This window comes from Saccopteryx leptura, chromosome 3, assembly GCF_036850995.1.
Source record: "Saccopteryx leptura isolate mSacLep1 chromosome 3, mSacLep1_pri_phased_curated, whole genome shotgun sequence".
Lineage (NCBI taxonomy): Eukaryota > Metazoa > Chordata > Mammalia > Chiroptera > Emballonuridae > Saccopteryx > Saccopteryx leptura.
In genome coordinates, this window is record NC_089505.1 from 287221079 (window position 1) to 287240020 (window position 18942).

General features: G+C 43.2%; 1 protein-coding gene across 2 annotated transcripts in view; it reads right to left on the bottom strand.

Moving 5' to 3' along the window:
- BABAM2 (BRISC and BRCA1 A complex member 2) overlaps nucleotides 1-18942 on the bottom strand; it is a 394176-nt gene that overhangs the window by 15557 nt on the left and 359677 nt on the right. Inside the window, exon 11 of one of the 2 annotated variants that reach the window (XM_066378624.1) lies at nucleotides 17247-17400. The exons of the other annotated variant lie outside the window; for it this stretch is intronic. Coding sequence (XP_066234721.1) covers nucleotides 17247-17400 — 154 coding nt within the window. The remainder of the gene's footprint in view (nucleotides 1-17246; nucleotides 17401-18942) is intronic. 2 annotated transcript variants of the gene reach the window in all.

Here is an 18942-nt window from a genome sequence, read left to right on the forward strand (position 1 = left end):
GAATGTCGTCACTGCACACACCAGGCAACATGTAGCCCAATGCTCGGGAGTGAGGTCAGTCCTACCAAGGCGAGCTTGTCTACTCTGGACCTCTTAAAACACATTTCTCTGTGCTGTTAGCATGTCGCCTTTGAGGTCGAGTTGTGTGGAAAATCACATGAATTCCTTCACTGAGCCAGTTGTAGGTCTGAAGTTGGTAGAGAAGCCGAGACCTAAACTCGACCAGGGCCTACGGTGCCTGCTGGGAGAGGACCAAGTCTTTGTGCTCCCAGCCATGGGCACCCAGCTTCCAGCCCTGAGACTCGGAGCCAACCACACACTGCAGCACTGCAGAGGGGGGCCAGCCCAGGCCACTGTGGTCCCCCAAATCAAGGCCAAGCAGAGGTAACAGGCTGTTGCCGGCAAGGAGTCTTGTGAGAGGACCCCACAGACTGCCAGGATCCCGGGTACCAGGAGTGGCTGCCACATCTGGGAGTGCAGTTTCTGCCCTGCACAGAGGTGTCTGGCCCAGGGGGCAAGGGGGCTGAAATGCAGCCCCGGCTCTACTCGCTAAGCTGTGTGCTCTAGACACCCAGGGAAAGGGACAGACTTTTTCTACCTGAACCTATTAGCTGAACTCTGCACCAACCCAAAGACGGCTTTATCTAGTGTGCATGAAGTTCTTCATAGGTCAGGGGCCTTAGATGAGGACTGCTCAATCCTGGGCTTCGGCTTCCCCGGAATGCATGCCACTGGGATGCAAATTTCATAAATTAGAAGATTAAAAAGATTTGTTCTCTCCTCGTCTTTGTATTTTTAAGTTATCTTCAGGCCCCACTCTGGTTTTCATCACCACAGTCATCCACCTACCCTGCTGCTCTGAGCTATTCCTACCCTACCCCACTGCTCAGACTTGGAGACTAAGGCCAACACAGACAGGCGTGCAGTGGGTTTGGGCAGCCACACAGGTTCTCAGGCAGCATCTGGCTCCCTTTCCTGTCATGGTCATCAAGCAACCCGATCAGCGTTTGCTTCCATGTAGATACAAATGGGTGTCTCACCTTCACAGTGCCACTGAATGCAGTCAGACCTACACAGCTGTGGTGTGTTTTTTTTAAGTGACAGACACCATGGATACAGAGCCATCAGACCACTAAACAAATACCGACATGCAGCAAAATAAGCCCCTGCCCTTTATATATTTCAACAATCTGAAAGCATGCTGGGATTGTAGCAGCTACAAGGAAGAGAGAGGCCCCCTTCTGGTTAGCCCTTTATTCGTTACTTCAGGAGCTCTGCTATGAAACGTCATAGAAACTTGGATTTGAGAACCCTAAAGACCCTGACCGAGTAGGTGCAGTTGGTTAGAGCACTGTCCCAATACGCCAAGGTGTGGATTCAATCCCTGGTCAGGGCACATACAAGAATCAACCAAGCATAAGTGGAACAACAAATCTATGTTTCTCTCTCACTTCCTTTCTCTCTAAAATCAATCAGTAAATAAAAATTAAAACAAAACAAAACAAAACCCCTGAATACTCTAGTCCAGGGATCAGCAAACTTTTTCTATAAAGGACCAGATCACAGGTATTTTCAGCTTAGCAGGCATATACTGTGTCTCTACAATTCTGCCCTTGTGGTGACAGCAACCGTGCTCGATATATAAGTGAATGGGGGTGGCTGTGTTCCAATAAAACTTTATTTATAAAAACAGGCAGCTGGCTAAATGTACCCTTAGGCTGTTGTCTGCCAATTCTATCTAGTCCAACCCTCCATTTTCAGAGGAGGTTGGGAGTGATTCCTTCACAGTCTTAGACCCACCCAAGACCAAGAGCAGTGTGGCCTGGCAGGGGGAACAGAGATGGCTAGTTTGGCTACCCACTGGGCTAACTGCAAGTAGAGAACTGCAGGTTAAACCCAAAAGGATTGGAAAAGACACCCACAGAGATGTAACCATCGCTTATTTCCTCATAAGTAGATGTTGCTAACGTTCATTCATCAGTTAGACTCAGGCACAGTCTGAAAGTGTCCCTGGGGAAGGCTGGACAAAAGGGGAACAGGGACCAAGAAAGCCACTGGCACCTGCCTGTGAACAATATGAGAAGAAAACAGTGAATTCATTTTTTCCAGGCAGCAGCTAGTCAAACTTCTAACAGTGCATAAGTGGTCAGAGAGGACAAATGCTCTCATCCAGGGCTGAGAACAGGTTGTTTTGGCTGTCAAGCATTTTCAAAACAAGTTTTCTTGGTCTCATGACAGGCTGTGGCAAGAACAAGAAAATAAAAAGAGTGGAAGATCCCATGATCGCTGCTCCGGGCTTCCACGTGGGCTGGCCTGCCTGCACGGTCAGGCTTGCTTCAGAGTGTGCAGATCAAGCTGGTCTTAGGGCGAATACCTCCTTGCCAGTGATACCATTAATAAAGTGATTCCCCTAAGAACTCTCTGGCAGCGGTTAATCATTCTAGTCTGGGACGAATAGGTCAAAGTCACTCTTAAGCCCAAGGGCGCTCTTCTGTTCAAACCTATGCCCTGCTTTGTTTTAATTTTCACCTCATGTTACGTGGGCCAATTATTTCTCTGGGACTGAGGGTAAAAGCCATCTGCTCTTAGGTGGATTTTTCCATCTCAACCGCAGAACACTTGGTCAGGGTGGGGCAGAGATTGATGGAGAGGGCTGAGATCAAGCTGGTCTTAGAAAGCGCCATGAGCTCCCCCAGCAGTGACCTCACTCTTGGGGGGGTTAACAGACTCCGCCCGGAGGAGCGGGTGAGTCAAGCACAAAGCCGCACGTAGCAGCGCTGAAGGACACGCAGGCAAGTAGAGATCTGGAGACCACTGTTGTCAAGTACCCAGAGAAAAGGTTCAGACAACAGCTGGACAAGGGTGCCGGGAAGTTTGAGATGCACTAAGTTATTATGGAAAAACCCAAAGGAGTAGATCCAGACTTCAGTTCAGACTCAAATTCTAAATAGCCGTGTGACTGTGGGCATCACACTTTCCTTCTTAGGGTCTTCTTTGTTTCACTTCCAAAGCGAGGTGGCTGGACTGCCCTTCCGGCTCCAAGCCTGTGATCCTCAGACGCGCCAGAGCAGGGAGCCTCTGGTCAGTTACCATCATGCCTACTGCGGCCGTCGCAAGTCACTCACAAGGGACAGTTAGTTAGTTCCTGGACGAAACTCTGTGAAAGACGGCTTGCTCTTATTCCATGACATAAGTTATCAGACCACAAAGGCTTTCTCCATTCGGCCAACTGTCCGAATGTTCTGAAGAAAGCGGGCAAGGGCCGCATGAGGACTGGTATGAGACATCCTACTCCACTTCCTCCCGGCCCCCCGACACACACAGTGGGACCCATCAGTGTTCAGTGCCTCTACCCAGGAGGTGATCTGAAGACACTGCCACACTGCTGTGCTGGGACTCTGTTACCTCAGAGAGAAGACTAGAAATAAATGAGTCTCCCTTCCCCGAATAGACAGATTGTCCTCACTGATTCTTGAGCTGTCCCTCCATACCAGATGCCCCCCTAAATTTAAACTTCAGATAAACAACAGAGAATGAGAATGTTTTAGTATAAGTATGTTCTAAACACTGCACGGGATATACTTATACTACATTATTTGTTGTTTACCTGAAAATCAAATATAACTGGGCATCTTTTATTTTCAATTGCTAAAACTAGCAATTGCTAACTCTGGAGAACAAGAGTCCTCAAAGCCCTGGACACTGAGTTGGCAAATAGGGTTGAAAGGGCCCAAGACAGACTTTCCTTGACCGTGTTCCACAAGCGTGACCACAGAACTCAGTTTTTACTCCAAGACCAAGAGTACCTATAACAATTCACATATCTCCACTGAGACAGAACGTTGTATCAATACATAATTTTTTTGATTTAAGAAAAACCTTATTGCCTACATAAAAAAGATCAAACATCAGTGTGGCAGTTAATAACAATAGTTCCCATTAACTGGGCACCAACATTATGCCAGGCAATTTTGCCATCGTTTTCACATTTAACACAGTCCCCTGTGAGAGAGGACTGTTTACCCTCCTGAACAGATGAGAACACTGTCTACAGAGATAACAAAATACTACTAGACAGTGGGAGGGCCAGGGTGTGAATTCTGGCTGGTTTGATTCCGGAGCCCCTTCCCTTTACTCTGCAGAAGGGCTCACCTGCCTCTTTGTTTTCTGTGCTGCCTCGTCTATTCCTGCTCTCTTCAGTGCATCCTGGCCTGGGACCCCATGCTTCCTGGCCTCAGGACACTGTTCCCTCTGGCGGGGTCTCCTCCCTGCATCTCTGCACATCATATCCTACCCATCCCCCAGTGTCAGCTTCCTTGACCTCGGGAAACAGACACTATCTCCTTTCCGCAGGACTCCTACTGTGTTTCACCTGCAGTCTGCACATATTGCTGCCTTAATAAAGAAAGTTATTTATACAGAATTTTCATCCCACCTCTAGTTCTGTGAAAGCAGGGACTATGTCTGAGACATCACTTAACATAATGCTTCAAAGCCATTTTAAATTCAATAAACGTGCTTAATGAAAGAATGAATGAATGGAAAAAATGCTGGTGATCTGGGCAGAATCTAATCAAAATGTCTGTTACTCCACATCCACACTGGGTTCGCCAAACCTGAGCGTCAACCAAGGCAGAAAGCCTCAAACTCCAGCTACAAAGAGCTAAACTCAGTTGTCTGGCGAATTTGGGATAATTCAGGCCATTAATCTGAGGAAGGGAGCAGAATATCAGTCTAAAAATTAGGAAACCCAATGTATATTCTCAGTTCCTGAGCTAAGTTACTCTGTGACCGGGACAAGTCACTTCCCTGGGGAAGGGCTGGGGGAAGGCTCAGCTTCACAATATAAAAGAGGTGTAGTGTAGAACCCATTCATAGGGATGTTATGAGAATTACAGGAGGTAAAGTGTGTAAAGCCTTTCTGGTTGTGCTGGTGTGCTGTAAGTACTCAACTCATGTTTATTATTATTACATCCCGAAGATGATCAGGAGGGACTGGATGATCCATTATCATTAATTTTGAGAAAAACCACCTAATCTGGCCTTTACACATAAGTTCCCATATATTTCATTATTCTAGACAACTGGAAAAATGAGTTTAAGGATTATCTGATCCCTAAAACGATCAATAATGGCAAATTTGGTTTTCTAAATTTTGATTTCAATTTTTAGAAGAGCTATAGAGCTTCCTGCTTTGCAATTCTGACTTATACTGAGTGGGCTGAGTAGTTAATGCCACAGATGGCCCCAATGTCAGAATGGACTCTCAAGCACTGATGGACCATTCCAAACATCAACCAACAGGCTGTGTAGTTGGGGCTCTTCAAAATGGGCAGATGAGTTTTAACACATGGAAGGCAGCAACCTTGTGTGTGTGTGTGTGTGTGTGTGTGTGTGTGTGTGTGTGTGTGTGTGTGTACTGTGGTCCCTAGTGCTTTGCACATACTCTGTATATAGGGTCTATCACTCTACAACGCTTCCAGGATGAGTTACTAGCAATAACACAACTGCGAAACCACTGTTCCACTTGATTCCCATCATCTCAGCTGCTCTAAAGCCTGTTCACCCTACGGCCATGGCATCTCCACCTGGCAACTCGGCCCTGACCATCCAGGGCACACAAGGGGGCAAATCACTTCTCTCCTCGGAAGTGACTTTGGATTGATGACTACCCAAGCTCACTGTGGCCTCACTTCTGCTTTTTTGGCTTCCATTTTCCATGAGGCATGACTAAGCGCCAGAGGTCCTGCCTGTCTGGGAAGACAGCAGTCACTGGAATTTTCGTCCCTTCTCAGTGTGCAGCCTGGGAAGCAGTGTCCTTCTTTCGGCCCGTTCCAGTACAATGCTCCTTTTCTTCTTTTGAACAGATTCTAGTAATAAGTTCGGCCACAGACATGTTTACCTTCCCTTATAGGTACTCAGTGCCAGGTCTTTATGCTCTCAGGAGGGCTCTTTCTGTTCAGGAATACTCCGTGCTTTCCCCATGGCCACAGCAGCCTCCTGCTGAGCCACTAGGAGGAGGTCCCCAGGCCAGGCCACTCCCTGGGGAGGGGGATGGGTACATGCATGCAGAAATGCTGACCCCAGCCCTTGGCTTCACTGCGCTGTGCCTGTGAGCAGCAGAGTAGGATACAGGCGTAGTTAATAAAGGTGGGACGTCGGAGGCAGCCTAAGCTGGGCCCTGGACAGTGAGCAGGGAACAGGCTTCTAATCTTGGTACTGGCTGTATGGCCTTGGACAAGTTCTTCCAGGAAATGAGAACGATGAACTGAGTGTCAAGTCTATGCCAATCACTGCATTAAGGGTTTTATACTAATTATTTCATTTAATTGGCACCGCAGTGGTTAATGCTTACCATACTCAAGCCTGGCTGTCCTAGATGATCTCCATGCACCCTTCAAGTTCCATGTCCTGAGACTGGCCCCCCAAGGTCACACTTACCTTCCTAGCTGCGTGCCTGCTGATTTTGCAGGTCACTGGAGTAGTGGTTAACTACTCCAAAATCTGCTCCTGCTTTTGCTCACCTCTATAAAGCTTCTATTTTAAAAAGTCATGACTTAAGTTCATTTTCACAGGTGGTCCGAGTTAAATGATCTGACAACAGATGAGACAGAATCTCATTTCTGCAGAAGCAAGACCTCTGCCTGTCATTAATGCTGTGTACAGAATGGATGGTCCTGATCATTCTTTGATGCTTCCTTTTCTTCCCCCCTCTAGAATTCATGCCTTAATGAGAAGTGATAGAAATAAACACTCGGCCCTCCTGCCTTGGCTGGACTCCACATCACACATGACAGCCCTGAGCAGCCCTGGCGGCACCTGTCAGAACCCAACATGCACATCTGAACAGTCAAGCCTAATTCCCAAGAAGCTGTTTTAACTTGACATCTGAAAATGTATTACATCTAGAATTATTTCACTGGGTGTGTGTTTAGGGCATATGTGTGCACGTTCCGCGACTGAAGTGTTCTATAAATACCAGATACGGGCTGTACAAAAAAGCATCACGTACAGAGTGTACTTAATTCCATTTAGTAATGTTTTCAATTTGCGTCTGACCTCTGGCAATGGAGATGGAATTTTCTCAACATGAATAAAAAAGTATGCTAAGCTACCTTGAACACAATTTTCCCTTAAAATGCCCAAAATAAATTAGAATTTAGTGATCATCTGCTTTTACATGAGGGTACTGAGTCCCAAGAAGGCCAACTATCTTTCCCAAGATCACACAGGAAATTGATAATGGTGCCCAGATGAGACCCAGGGCTCCCAACTTAGCATTTTATTTACTATATATTTCTTCTTCCAACGGTTCAAAGGCAACTCTGATTCCATTAATAAGTACATGTTTCTACTTTGGTAAACTATAAAAACCCCAAATCAACCCTCTACCCTTTCCTTTCTGACTCTCTAAGACATCTATTTTTCCAAGAAAGAAAATATATGACCATAACTCACAACCAAGGAAGTAGCTGTACTTGGTTATCACGAACATTTTCCAATGACTGAGGGAAAACTAGACCCCAAGCCTGAGTATTCAGTAACTCTCACAGTGGCACAAGTGACTCAATTTCCCTGGCAAAGATGTGTTGCCCTTCCTGATGTTCTTCCCACGTGCAGCTTCGGGCTTCCATGGCTGTGACCAGATGGAAACCTTAGCCCTGCTTTTCACTGAGAAAGCAGGATGGACAGCGGATGGGTGAGGTTCAGTCCTTGAAAGAGCCCTCAGAGGGGCCAAAGGGTGCCAGGAGCAGAGACGGAGGCCGGGAAAGGTCCGAGGGTCCCGCCGAGGGGAGTGCTGAGTGGGGCTGTGACGCCCTGTGCCTGGTACTGCCTGAGAGCACTGAGCCCAGCCAGGGATGAGGGCTGTATTAGTGATAATTGATGGCCATGCTTTTTAATGGAGCTTATCATTTCACAGCAGCAGATGTCAGGATCTAATAAATAACACGTTCTCTCTGACCTACGCAGTTTGGAGCGGATGCTTGGATGTCAGGCAGATCTGAGTGCCTCCCCAGCACTACTGCTCCCTTCTGAAAGCAAAAACAAACCAAATCCCTTGAAGAGACTTTTCAAAATGACTCTCTTTGTGAATTCAAGGATCCCCAAATGCCACAATATTAATTTGCTTTATTTTTCTCTTCACTGCATCTGTACTTCTCAATGCTGGGAGAGAAGGGGAGCTTGCCCTCGCAGGAGCCCAGGGCATGCAGGTGAGGGGAAGGCTTCGGCGACCTTGACCTTCCTCAGACTGGGTAGGCTCACCCCACTGGCTCCTCTCCTGTCCTCTCAGGGTACTCCCAGGCACCCAAGCTCTGCTGGCCTGGGCCCGGAAAGTTCCCTCTTCTCTCCAGAGGGGAGTTCAGCAAAGATGAAGTTGGGATTTTTTTATAAAGGGAAATTCAAGGCAAAACAAAATAAAAAAGAAACCCCGTGAATCATAGCAGCAGCTGCGCTTGGAGCTGCTGTCTCTAAGGTCTGACCCCGATGGCCCTTGTGGCAGAGCTTCCTGGGAGCCCAGCCAGGTTGCTCTGGGTCGCTCAGCGCGGTCCCTGCTGCCGGCTCCCCTTCCTGCCCACAGGGGCTCAGATCTGCAGCTGCCCCCACCCCGCAGAGGGGTCATAGCAGGCAGCACTGGCCACAGTTCTTATCTCCCTGGTCATTCCCCTACCTTTGGTGCCTGAAATCCAGATATAAAGGGAGAGATGGGGGGCAGGGAGGCAGCAGTCCAGGAGAGGGGGAGGGTGGTCGCAGAGTCCCCCACCAGGGTGTTCTCTAGCTCCGAGTGGAGTCTGGATGCCAGGTTCCACAGCTGGTTCACTGGGCTCCCTCTGGCCAGCTTACCAAGCACAGGGAACGCCTGACTTGGCGACTAAATCTCAGCAGAAACAAAGCGTAATTTGAGCTGCCTTAAGGAGCTACGATGAAGGATCCATTTCTAGAGAAACAAACACATACCTAGGCTCACATTATAACCACTTACACTTCACCAACACCTCTCCCCAGACCAAACCTCGTCCCCAGAGAATCCGCAGGCCTCAGGGCTCGTGTGACCCCACTGTGACGCACCCTCCTAGAACTGATTCCCACACTGTGCTCCCTGGCACCCTAGGGGTCCAGAGGGGCCTCGGAGGCCACACACAGTAAGGGGTGCGGATGGGTTGCAAACCGAGTGCGGAGATCTACCCCATTCTCCTGAGTCAAGGAGAAGTCAATTTTTATCTGTTTTATTCAGAGGACTGGATTGAAGCATTTGGTAGTTAATGAGAAGTCTGGAAAAAATAGTACCTTTGAGAATGCTAAGGTATCAACAATGAAAAATAACTGAAATATTCCAGAATGTACTATTTAAAAAAATTATTGAAAGAGAGAGTTATTCTGCAAAGAGAACTGGATGACAATGAATGGGAGCCCTCACGGTGAAGAGCAGCCCCCGGGACATGCGGCCTGCCCTGGCGGCACGTGGCGTTTCTCAACAGGAGAGCATCTTCCTGACCCTGGGCAAGGAGGGAGACCACACAGGACTTTAGGAGGTTCGTGGTGAATGACTCTCAGGTGTTGACGGAGAACATTTTTTTTTCCAAATATTCTTCAGTCATTCCATTTAGATCATGAATTTAATGTGACAAGCCACTGCAATAGGCGGTTTCCCCAAATGAAGTTAAGTTCTATTCTATGAATCTACTTAGGTCTTTAGGATCAACCTGCACTTAGTACAATAAAATTCATGGAAAAGTCACTTCATGTATTCATAGATTTATCAGACTAGAAAGAATTACAAAAATAATCACTTGATTCATTCTTCTAGACATTCTAAGTTAGCAAGTAGGTAATTGGTGGGTTCAGGTTTCTTTTATTTGTTTTTTGATAGTTGGGTTTATGTGGATCAAATAACTGAAGAATAGACCCCCCCCCCCGACTTTCCAAACTGGTTGTGCCGGCACCAGGTAGACACTCCCACAGGGGACAGCAGCCATGGATGAAGCAGCTGCAGCTGAAGAACTGTGCACCTGAAGCTTGTATAATTTTATTAATCAGTTACCCCAATACATTCAATTAAAAAATAATCTCTGGCCAAATCACTGATGTTGGGGGAATATTAATGTGGTGCATGTGAAGAAAGCAATGTTCATTCTATCTTTAAAAAAATCTCTTTTCTTCCTCCAGGGATGATGGTGCTGAGAGCTAACATTTACAGAATGCTCACCACATGCCAGACCCTACGCTGGACGATTCGCCCACCCATTACCACGTGGCAGGCAGACTTCTAAGACAGCCTCCAAGATTCTGCACCTTGGCTTATACTCCCTGTATGATCCCCAGGACTGTGAAAATGATGGATTTCATTCCTGTTATTGGGGTATGTTACCTGGAACAGCTGTCTTTAAGAAAGGTAGACTAACTGGTAGGCTTGACCTTATCAAATGAACCCCTTAAATCTGGGACTGGAGGTCTGCAACAGGGAAGTCAGAGATGAGAAACAGGAGAGAGATCTGATGTACCGCTGCTGCTTTGACAATGGAGGGGTCACGTGGCAGGCAACGGCCTCCCACTGACAGCCAGCAAGAAAACAGGGACTGCAGTCCTATAATCACAAGAAATGGAACTGTGCCAACCACCTGAATGAGCTGGGAAGAAGCCCTCGGCCGCAGTGAGACAGCAGCCCTACTTAACACCTTGATTTTAGTCATCTGGGACCCTGGACAAGGAACCCAGGCACACAGTCCTGGGCTTCTGATCCACAGAAAGTGTGAGATAATAAATTGTGCTGTTTTAAGCTGTCACATTTGTGGCAATTTATTAACCAACAATAGAAATTACCCCATTTGATTCTCATAATAACCCTCTAAACTAGCTTCACTGTTTTATAGATAAGCAGATAGTCTCAAGGAAATTATGAATTTGTCCCAAGTCTTATTTGCTGGGTAGTGAGGGGCAGAGACAGGTTTAAACCTGGTTCTGTCTTGACCAGGGCCAGTGCTCTTAATTGGCACACAAATTACCTACCCATATTTATGATACTCGAGTGCCAGGACTTGGAGGAGGGAGGCTTGGACACGTGGCAAAAAGAATGGGGAACTCCATCTGTCTGCCTAGGTGTGGATGTGCAGTAAGGTCAGAGGCCCTGTGTTGAGCCAACTCCACTAGAAGTTAGCTGTGTGCCCTTGGGTAAATCATTTAATCATTCTGAACGTCAGTATGTTTATCTGCAGGAAGGGCAGTGAGAAATTCTGCACTGTACCCCTCACAGGGCTTCAGTGATAACCCCATGAAAGTGTGTTAGGGTGCACTGGAATGGATGTAGTCCGCAGGGAAGACAGAGGTGCCTGGATGTCGTGTAGGTATAGTGTGCTTTTCTGATGGTGGTGAGTCTCAGTGTCCTCTTGTATGTAGATTAGATTTAGTCTCTTTGATGGCTTGCTTCAAGGAAGGCATTTAAAAATTAGTGGGGTTTTTGTTTGTTTGTTTGTTTTTGCAGGGGGGAGAAAACAGGGATGATTCTCCATTATCTTTATTTAGAAATTACAAAATAAGACAGGATGTAATTTCTCTCTCTTTTCTTAAATTCTTTATAATTTAACCAAATATTAAAAGCCAAAGTAATAACAATTTATTGTGGGATTCATAAAATGTGTGGCAGTGAAACATACAAGAGCACAGAGGACAGGTATAGCAAGTACAGAGAGGATTACACTATTTTAGGTTTTTACATTATACTTAAAGTGTTATATTAATTTATGCTATACTATATGTTAAGGAAGCATTGTAGTATATTAATAACTAAAATATGATGCAAAGTTATAGCTGAGAAGCTAATAGAAGAGTGAACAGTATATTAAAAAGTATTCAAATAAAAGGAAGATTTTGAAGGGAAGAATAAAGAAATAAATAATAAACAAACAAATGAAATTAAACAATAAATAGTAAGATGTAAGACTTATACTCAATCAGCTCATTAATTATATGAAATGTAAATAAACCAAATACTTGAATTAAAATGCAAATATTAGACTAGATTTAAAAACAATATACAAAAGGTTTCTTTGAAATATAAAGATATACATAGGATGAAAAAAAATAAAATAAAAAAGGATATAAGAAGCTAACTTCTTATGCAAAAAATAAATATAAGAAAGCAAAAGCATCTATATTAATATCAGACAAAGATTTCAGGTCAAGAAGTATTACCAGAAATAGAATAATTTCATAATGATGGAAAGACCAATTGCCAAGAAGACATAACAATTCTAAACATGTATGTACCTAAATAGATGTAATAATAAATACAAAGAAAACAACAGTAATGATATAGATGATTTCAATAACACTAACAATTTGGCTAAATATGTATACATAATACTATACCTCAAAACTGCAGGACACACAATTCTTTTCAATTTCACAGGGACTAATTACCAAGACAGACTATATGTTGAGCCATAAAACATATCTCAACAGATTTCAAAGGATTAAAATCTTATAGATTATGATCTCTGGCCAAAACAGAATTCAATCAAAAATCAATACGACATCTAGAACAATCCTCAAACACTTGAAATTCAAGCAGCACAATTATAAATAATCCATAAATCAAAAAAGAAATCATAAAAGAAATTAGAAAATATTTCTAACATAATGATAACGAAAAATAACATATCAAAATTTGTGGATGCACTTGACCAGGTGGTGGCGCAGTGGATAGAGCATCGGACTGGGATGCAGAAAGACCCAGGTTCGAGACCCCGAGGTCGCCAGTTTGAGCGCGGGCTCATCTGGTTCGAGCAAAAGCTCACCAGCATAGACCCAAGCTCGCTAGCTCGAGCAAGGGGTCACTTGATCTGCTGAAGGCCCACAGTCGAGGCACATATGAGAAAGCAATCAATGAACAACGAAGGTGTCGCAACGAAAAACTGATGATTGATGCTTCTCATCTCTCTCTGTTCCTGTCTGTCTGTCCCTATCTATCCCTCTATCCCTCTCTCTGACTCTCTCTGTCTCTGTAAAAAAAAAAATTTGTGGATGCAGCTAAAGCAAACCTTAGACAGCTTTAAATCTTAAAGGCTTATATTAAAAAAGAAGAACAGATTAAAATCAATGAGCTAAGCTTCCATTCTAAGAAGCTTGGAAAACATCAAATTAAACTGAAAATAAAGAAAGGGGAATGAACCCCACAAAACCCAAACATATAAATAATCTGAAAATAAGTAGAAGAAAATAATAAAGATAAAAGCATAAATTAATAAAATAGATAATATCAGCAATGTCAACTTCTTTGAAAAATAAACCCCTACCCAGACTGTTTTTTTTTTTTTAAAAAAAAAGAGATAAAAAATTACAAATTTTCACTGTAAGGAACAACAGAGGTTATATCACTGTAGCTCTTATAGATAGTAAAAGAAAAATGAGGAACTATTATAAACAGTTATGGAAAAACTTAAGACATGATGGATAAATTCCCTAAACAACGCTCACAAAACTTGCTAAAATTAACACAAGAAGAAATGAAAAAAACTGAATATCTCTGTATTTAATAAAGACATTACATTTTTTCCCACAAATAAAACTCAAACACTTAGAAAAAAAATAGCACCAAACCCACACAAACTGTTTCTGAGAACAGAGGAGGAAGAAAAACTTGCCAATTCATTTTCTGAAACCAGCTTGTGCTGTTATCAATATCTAACAAGGACAACAGAAAAAAAATTTCAGATCATTAATGAACATAGACATAAAAATCTTAACACAATTTTATCAAGTTTAAATCTAGTAATATAAAAAAGGATATAATATCATGACTGAGAAATGTTTGTTTAATCTTGGAATGCAAGGTTGGTCTAACATTCAAAAATTAATTAATGCAGTTTATCACTTTAATAGCATAAAGAAAAACCATGATCATGTCAAAAGAAGTAGGAAAAGCATTCTACAGAATTCAACACCCATTCATGATAAATACTTAGCCAAGTAGAAATATAAGGAAATTTCTTCAATGCGATAGACATCTATGTAAAATCTATTGCTAACATCAACCTTAATGTGTAAATATAAGGCCAGATGTTTGCTCTCACCATTTGTGTACAACATCGCATTGGAGGCCCCAGTTGGTACACATAAGAAAAAGAAATTTAAAAAACATAAAGAGCATAAAGATTGGAAAGAAAGAAGTAAAGCTCTTAGATGATAGGACTGCCTATGTAAAAGAAAAAGTGCTAAGAAGGGGGCAATAGCTAACTCCACGTTAGCATGGATGGGAAAACCGTAAGGAAGAAGGTTGAATGAGTAGATTTGAAGGGGCAGAAAGAGGGTGGGAGGAAAGGAGTGAACAAAGGCAAGGTGGGACCGAGCAGAAGCTAAACCCAAGGGTCCTTCATAGGTCCACTCACTGACTGACCCTTCTATCAAGCCCATCCAATAGGGAGGAGTACAGACTTGTTTTCTAGGATGAAGTTCAACAGGTTAATAGCCCTGCCTACAGCCACAGAGCATACAGGATTAGACCTTATGGTAGAAACTGGGGCATGTGGGGCATGCATGACCCCAAAGCCTGTGCTCACTCAGTAAAGAGTATTTCATATGTGAGGACAGAATTTGCTGGGCCACCACGAGCAAGAAGCATATGTCACAGGAAAAGTGCTTGTCAGTGCCAGCAAGTATCCTTTCTGAGTTCACGTGTTTAGGACTTTGCTCTACAGGAGGGAATAAACAGCTGACTCCACTCACAGGGGCTCTACTGCTGTTTATAAACCATGAGAGTATTTATGTCACGGGCAGAGCTCTTGAAAATTATAGCCTTTTACGCACTGTGTGCATACAATATTTTCACTGGACAAAGGAACAGGGTGTGTAAGGTGTGCTGCAGTTGACCTTTATTCTGTCTTTTCCCTCCAACCTTCTCCATCAACCTCAGGTCTGTACTGCAAGATAGTCGCCTGGCTGTGTTTATCCCTTACCTAGCCTTCTGACAGGGCCCAGAAAAGTCACTTATTCCCTTTAAGAAGGCAGCTTTTAAATTATTTCTTCTTCCCAGCATGAGCTGCTGGCATTTTCTTTTATTACATCTAAAATGGATCCTCTTACTACAGCAGAAAGCTGAATTTTTTTCAATGTTGCTTCAGATGTTTTCTTTAGACTGGTGTTAACATAGAGCAAAATGTCTCTTGCAACTCTGAACCAATCTGTTAAGATAAACAAGCTTCATTTACAATATTCCCATACTGAAATCAGAGGCTGTGGTCTGCAACTCCTTAAAGATTCAATTCATACATGCTACAATGTCTACTTCACACACACACACACACACACACACACACACACACCAAGATATCTTTGCCATGGAAACCACAAAGACACATCTGGCTCAGACTCCACAGCACACAACACAAATAACAATCCATCTTCTGGGGCAGATCCTATGTATACCCAGGGAAAGGCCGGAGAATTAAATAATGGCAATACCTCAAACATAAAACTTACTTATCCCTTTTTTCAAGACCGTTTCAAGGCATACAAGTCTTGATCATTGTTATTAGTTACATTTGCATATGCTTGTTCTTATTCCTTAAATAGATTTTCAGATGTGGGTATCACGGCTAAAAAGAGCAAACAGAGGGAGAAAGGGCATACTGAAGTTTCAGATAACAGCATTCCACAGATAAATCTGGGGAGGCCCGCATTTCTAGAGGAAGCCACTCTGTCATTATCTAATAGAGTCCCGATCCTGCTATAAGCGAAGGTTTTGTGCTGCAGAAGGTATAGGTGGTGCTAACAGGTATGCTGGGAGGGAGAGAGGTCTCAGGGAAGGGAGGCAAGAGCAAGACGTCCTGCTAATCAACAGCATTTCAGGTCTGGAAGGCCAGGTTTCACTAGTAGGTACTTTTCAAACTGTTGGAAGTTTGATATGATGAAGGCTTGGTATCTCCTGCCAGGCTACAGATTTCATGAACACATGGACAATTTCTAATTTGCTTATCATTGTAACCCCAGCATATAGCATACAGCCTGGAACATGGTAGATGCTCAATAAATACTGGATGAGCAAATAAAGAGGATGCTTAACAGATAAGTCTTCATTTGTGTGACTCTTTGGATCTGATCATCCTTCAGTTGGGATCATAGGTGTGAGCATATGGCTGTTTAGAGTGATAAAGTAATAACCACCTGCTACTGTAACTATGATTTATATTTAGAAACTATGATTTTGATCCACTGTTGCTTCAATCTAGGGGGCCACCATTCACGAAGACTGGTGTTCCACATACTAAAGTCTTACACATAAAAAATACTTAGCTTGTTTCTACATTTACCTATTCCTTCAGACCGGTGAAAGCTCTCCACAGAGGTTTGTGTGCAATAGCTGTAACTCTAATCTCCAAACTCTAGCTGACTTCATCTTCTATCAAATTCCCAAGCTACTTCCATAGGGATTTTATAGTTGTAAGCTCTTTGTGCAGCCACTTAATCAAGGAAAACGCAGGCCCTACTGTAGGCAATGGCTGTAGAGATGCAATGAGGTATGTAATTCACTGTTTCTCCAAAGACGTTATAGTTTCATATGAAAAACAGGTATTGGATTCACGTATTCACTACTAAGCAAAAACTCAATTTGTTTACCTTCTGCTGAAATGTTCTATTTAAAAAACAACAACATGAAAGCAGCTGCCAACATTTCTATCATCGACACCATTTATCACAACTCTAATTCTCATTTAGTGCTTAAAGTATAAAAGAGGCTCAGGATTCTGAATACTTCGTGTGAAATAAAAGGATTCTGTATATAATATCTCTACAGATCATTAATAAGAAAATCAAGTATGTCAATTTTTATATATTTTACAGTGATAATATTTTTGTTATTCTAAGTTAAAACATATTAAAATTAATTTCACCTCTTAAAAAAAATAATTCCCACTTAGTACGTCTCAAGAGAGGTGGATCTCTGATAAATCCTGTCACCTATTAACAACAGCACAGTCTACCTGATGAGGCTAGATAAGGGGTTGGCAAGCTTTTTCTGTAAAGGACCAAACAGCAAATATTTTTGGCTTTGCAGGCCATATGTTCTCTGCTGTAATGACACACTCTACCACGGTAGCAAGAAACTAGCCACAGAAATAAGACATGGGCGTGGCTGTTTCAATAAATATTTATTTACCAAAAACAGGCACAGGCCTGTGGGTAATAGCTTGCCAACCCCTGAACTAGATAAAATGGTCCTACCTGTAGGAAATAACAAAGGAGTCACTTACTTTGCTCTTTTGGCCATTTCATTTCCATCCCATCTGGGGCTGTAGGGATAATTTTTTTGGGCTTGGGAATAAAGCTGTCCGCTATTGGTAAAGTGATAGATGGACTGAAATGTGAGAGTCGGCTGGTCTCGAGGGAAAAACAGGGGCAGGTCAACTGCAAACACAGAAGAAAAGGAAGAGAAAGTTAGGGTTTAAGAGCATCTTAATATAATTCTTTGGCTAAAGCTGAATGTTGGGTACAAGACTCTCTTTAAACCACAAATACCAGTTGGGGCTTAGGTAAAGGTGTGGAGAGAGTTCACAATCTAGATAGAGAGGTAAATCACACACAGTGCGCGTTTAACCGATCTGAGGCACGATGTGTAGGGGCGGTGGGAATGCCATCTGCACTTCTATGGCTCTTCCCTTGCCCAGTGCTCTGCAGTGGAGGTAGCTGTCTACCTGGTTTCCATCTCTATTATCCCACGAACTCCTCAAAGACTGGCCAGTGTCTTCCTCACCCATCACCTGATGGCAGAAGTGGGGTGGAGGCTGTCCTTCAACAGTGAATTCAGAATGGGGATCATCAAGAGGGCAGTGGGTAATCTTTCTATTTTATAGGACATGGCAACTGGACCCCCAGAAAAAATAAAGTTATCACTTCCAATCAAGCAGTGAATTTTGATACTCAGCAGTTTCAAGGTTTTCCACATGTTCTATCTCCTAGCCTGGGGGAGCACTTAATGGACTGCAACGGGAACAGGTCTGAGCTACACGTGTCTACTGTTACGGTACGGAATGATGCTAATCTTCAGTGTTAGCAACTATCATGTGTTTTTGCTGTTCAGCTGGGGTTCTTTAACTCTGTTTTAAAAAAGAAAATGACACTCTTTTTAGTTGAGGCAAAACACCATTAAAAACACAGGTTGTTTCCATATGCACATTCCTCATAATGTATTTTTGTGTGAATGTTATCCACTTCTAGGACAAAGAACAGGCACATTAATTTATCAAATATAATAACAAGAAAAATGTGTACACAGTTTTCTAGCTTTACAGAGTAGTTCTACATACTTCATCTAATTTAATAGTTATAACTCTGTGAAGCAGACACTATTTTTACCATCTGCATTCAATAGATGATCAAACTTGAGATTCCTAGAGGTTTATTAACTTGCTCATGACACAGCCAGGTAGGGGCAGGACTCAAATCTAGACTCCTGACTTGGATCCTAAGCTCCTTCTATGGGGCCATGTTGCCTTCGCTCTTACAGATACTGGTAAAACCTGCTCACCACACACTCTGTCATAATTACAATTCAGTAAGTTCAAGTGTTTACTGTGAAGGAGGTACAAGGTTCATTTTTTTGATGACATGAGACCAATATATGAAAAAAGAAACCCCACAACTAGATCGTTATGCCAGGTTAGGGTCACGTTTGACTTGGACTAGGTCCCTTGGGCACCCTATGATTCCTTGAAGAAAAAGTAAGGTTTGTAGCAAACTGAAAGCAAGCAAACAAACAAACAAACCAAGAAATAAAAAGTTGTCCAGTCAGTAGGGCCTCTTAGACCTCTGAGTGTATCTGGCTCTGACTCAGTGCTGCTGGGGGTTTCTGCATATGAATCACACCACAACCAAAGAACAGTGGCCAGAGTGTGAATGTCCACTCTTTAGTCATTTTCTGCCCCAATGCAGTCTCCATGTCTATTTCTG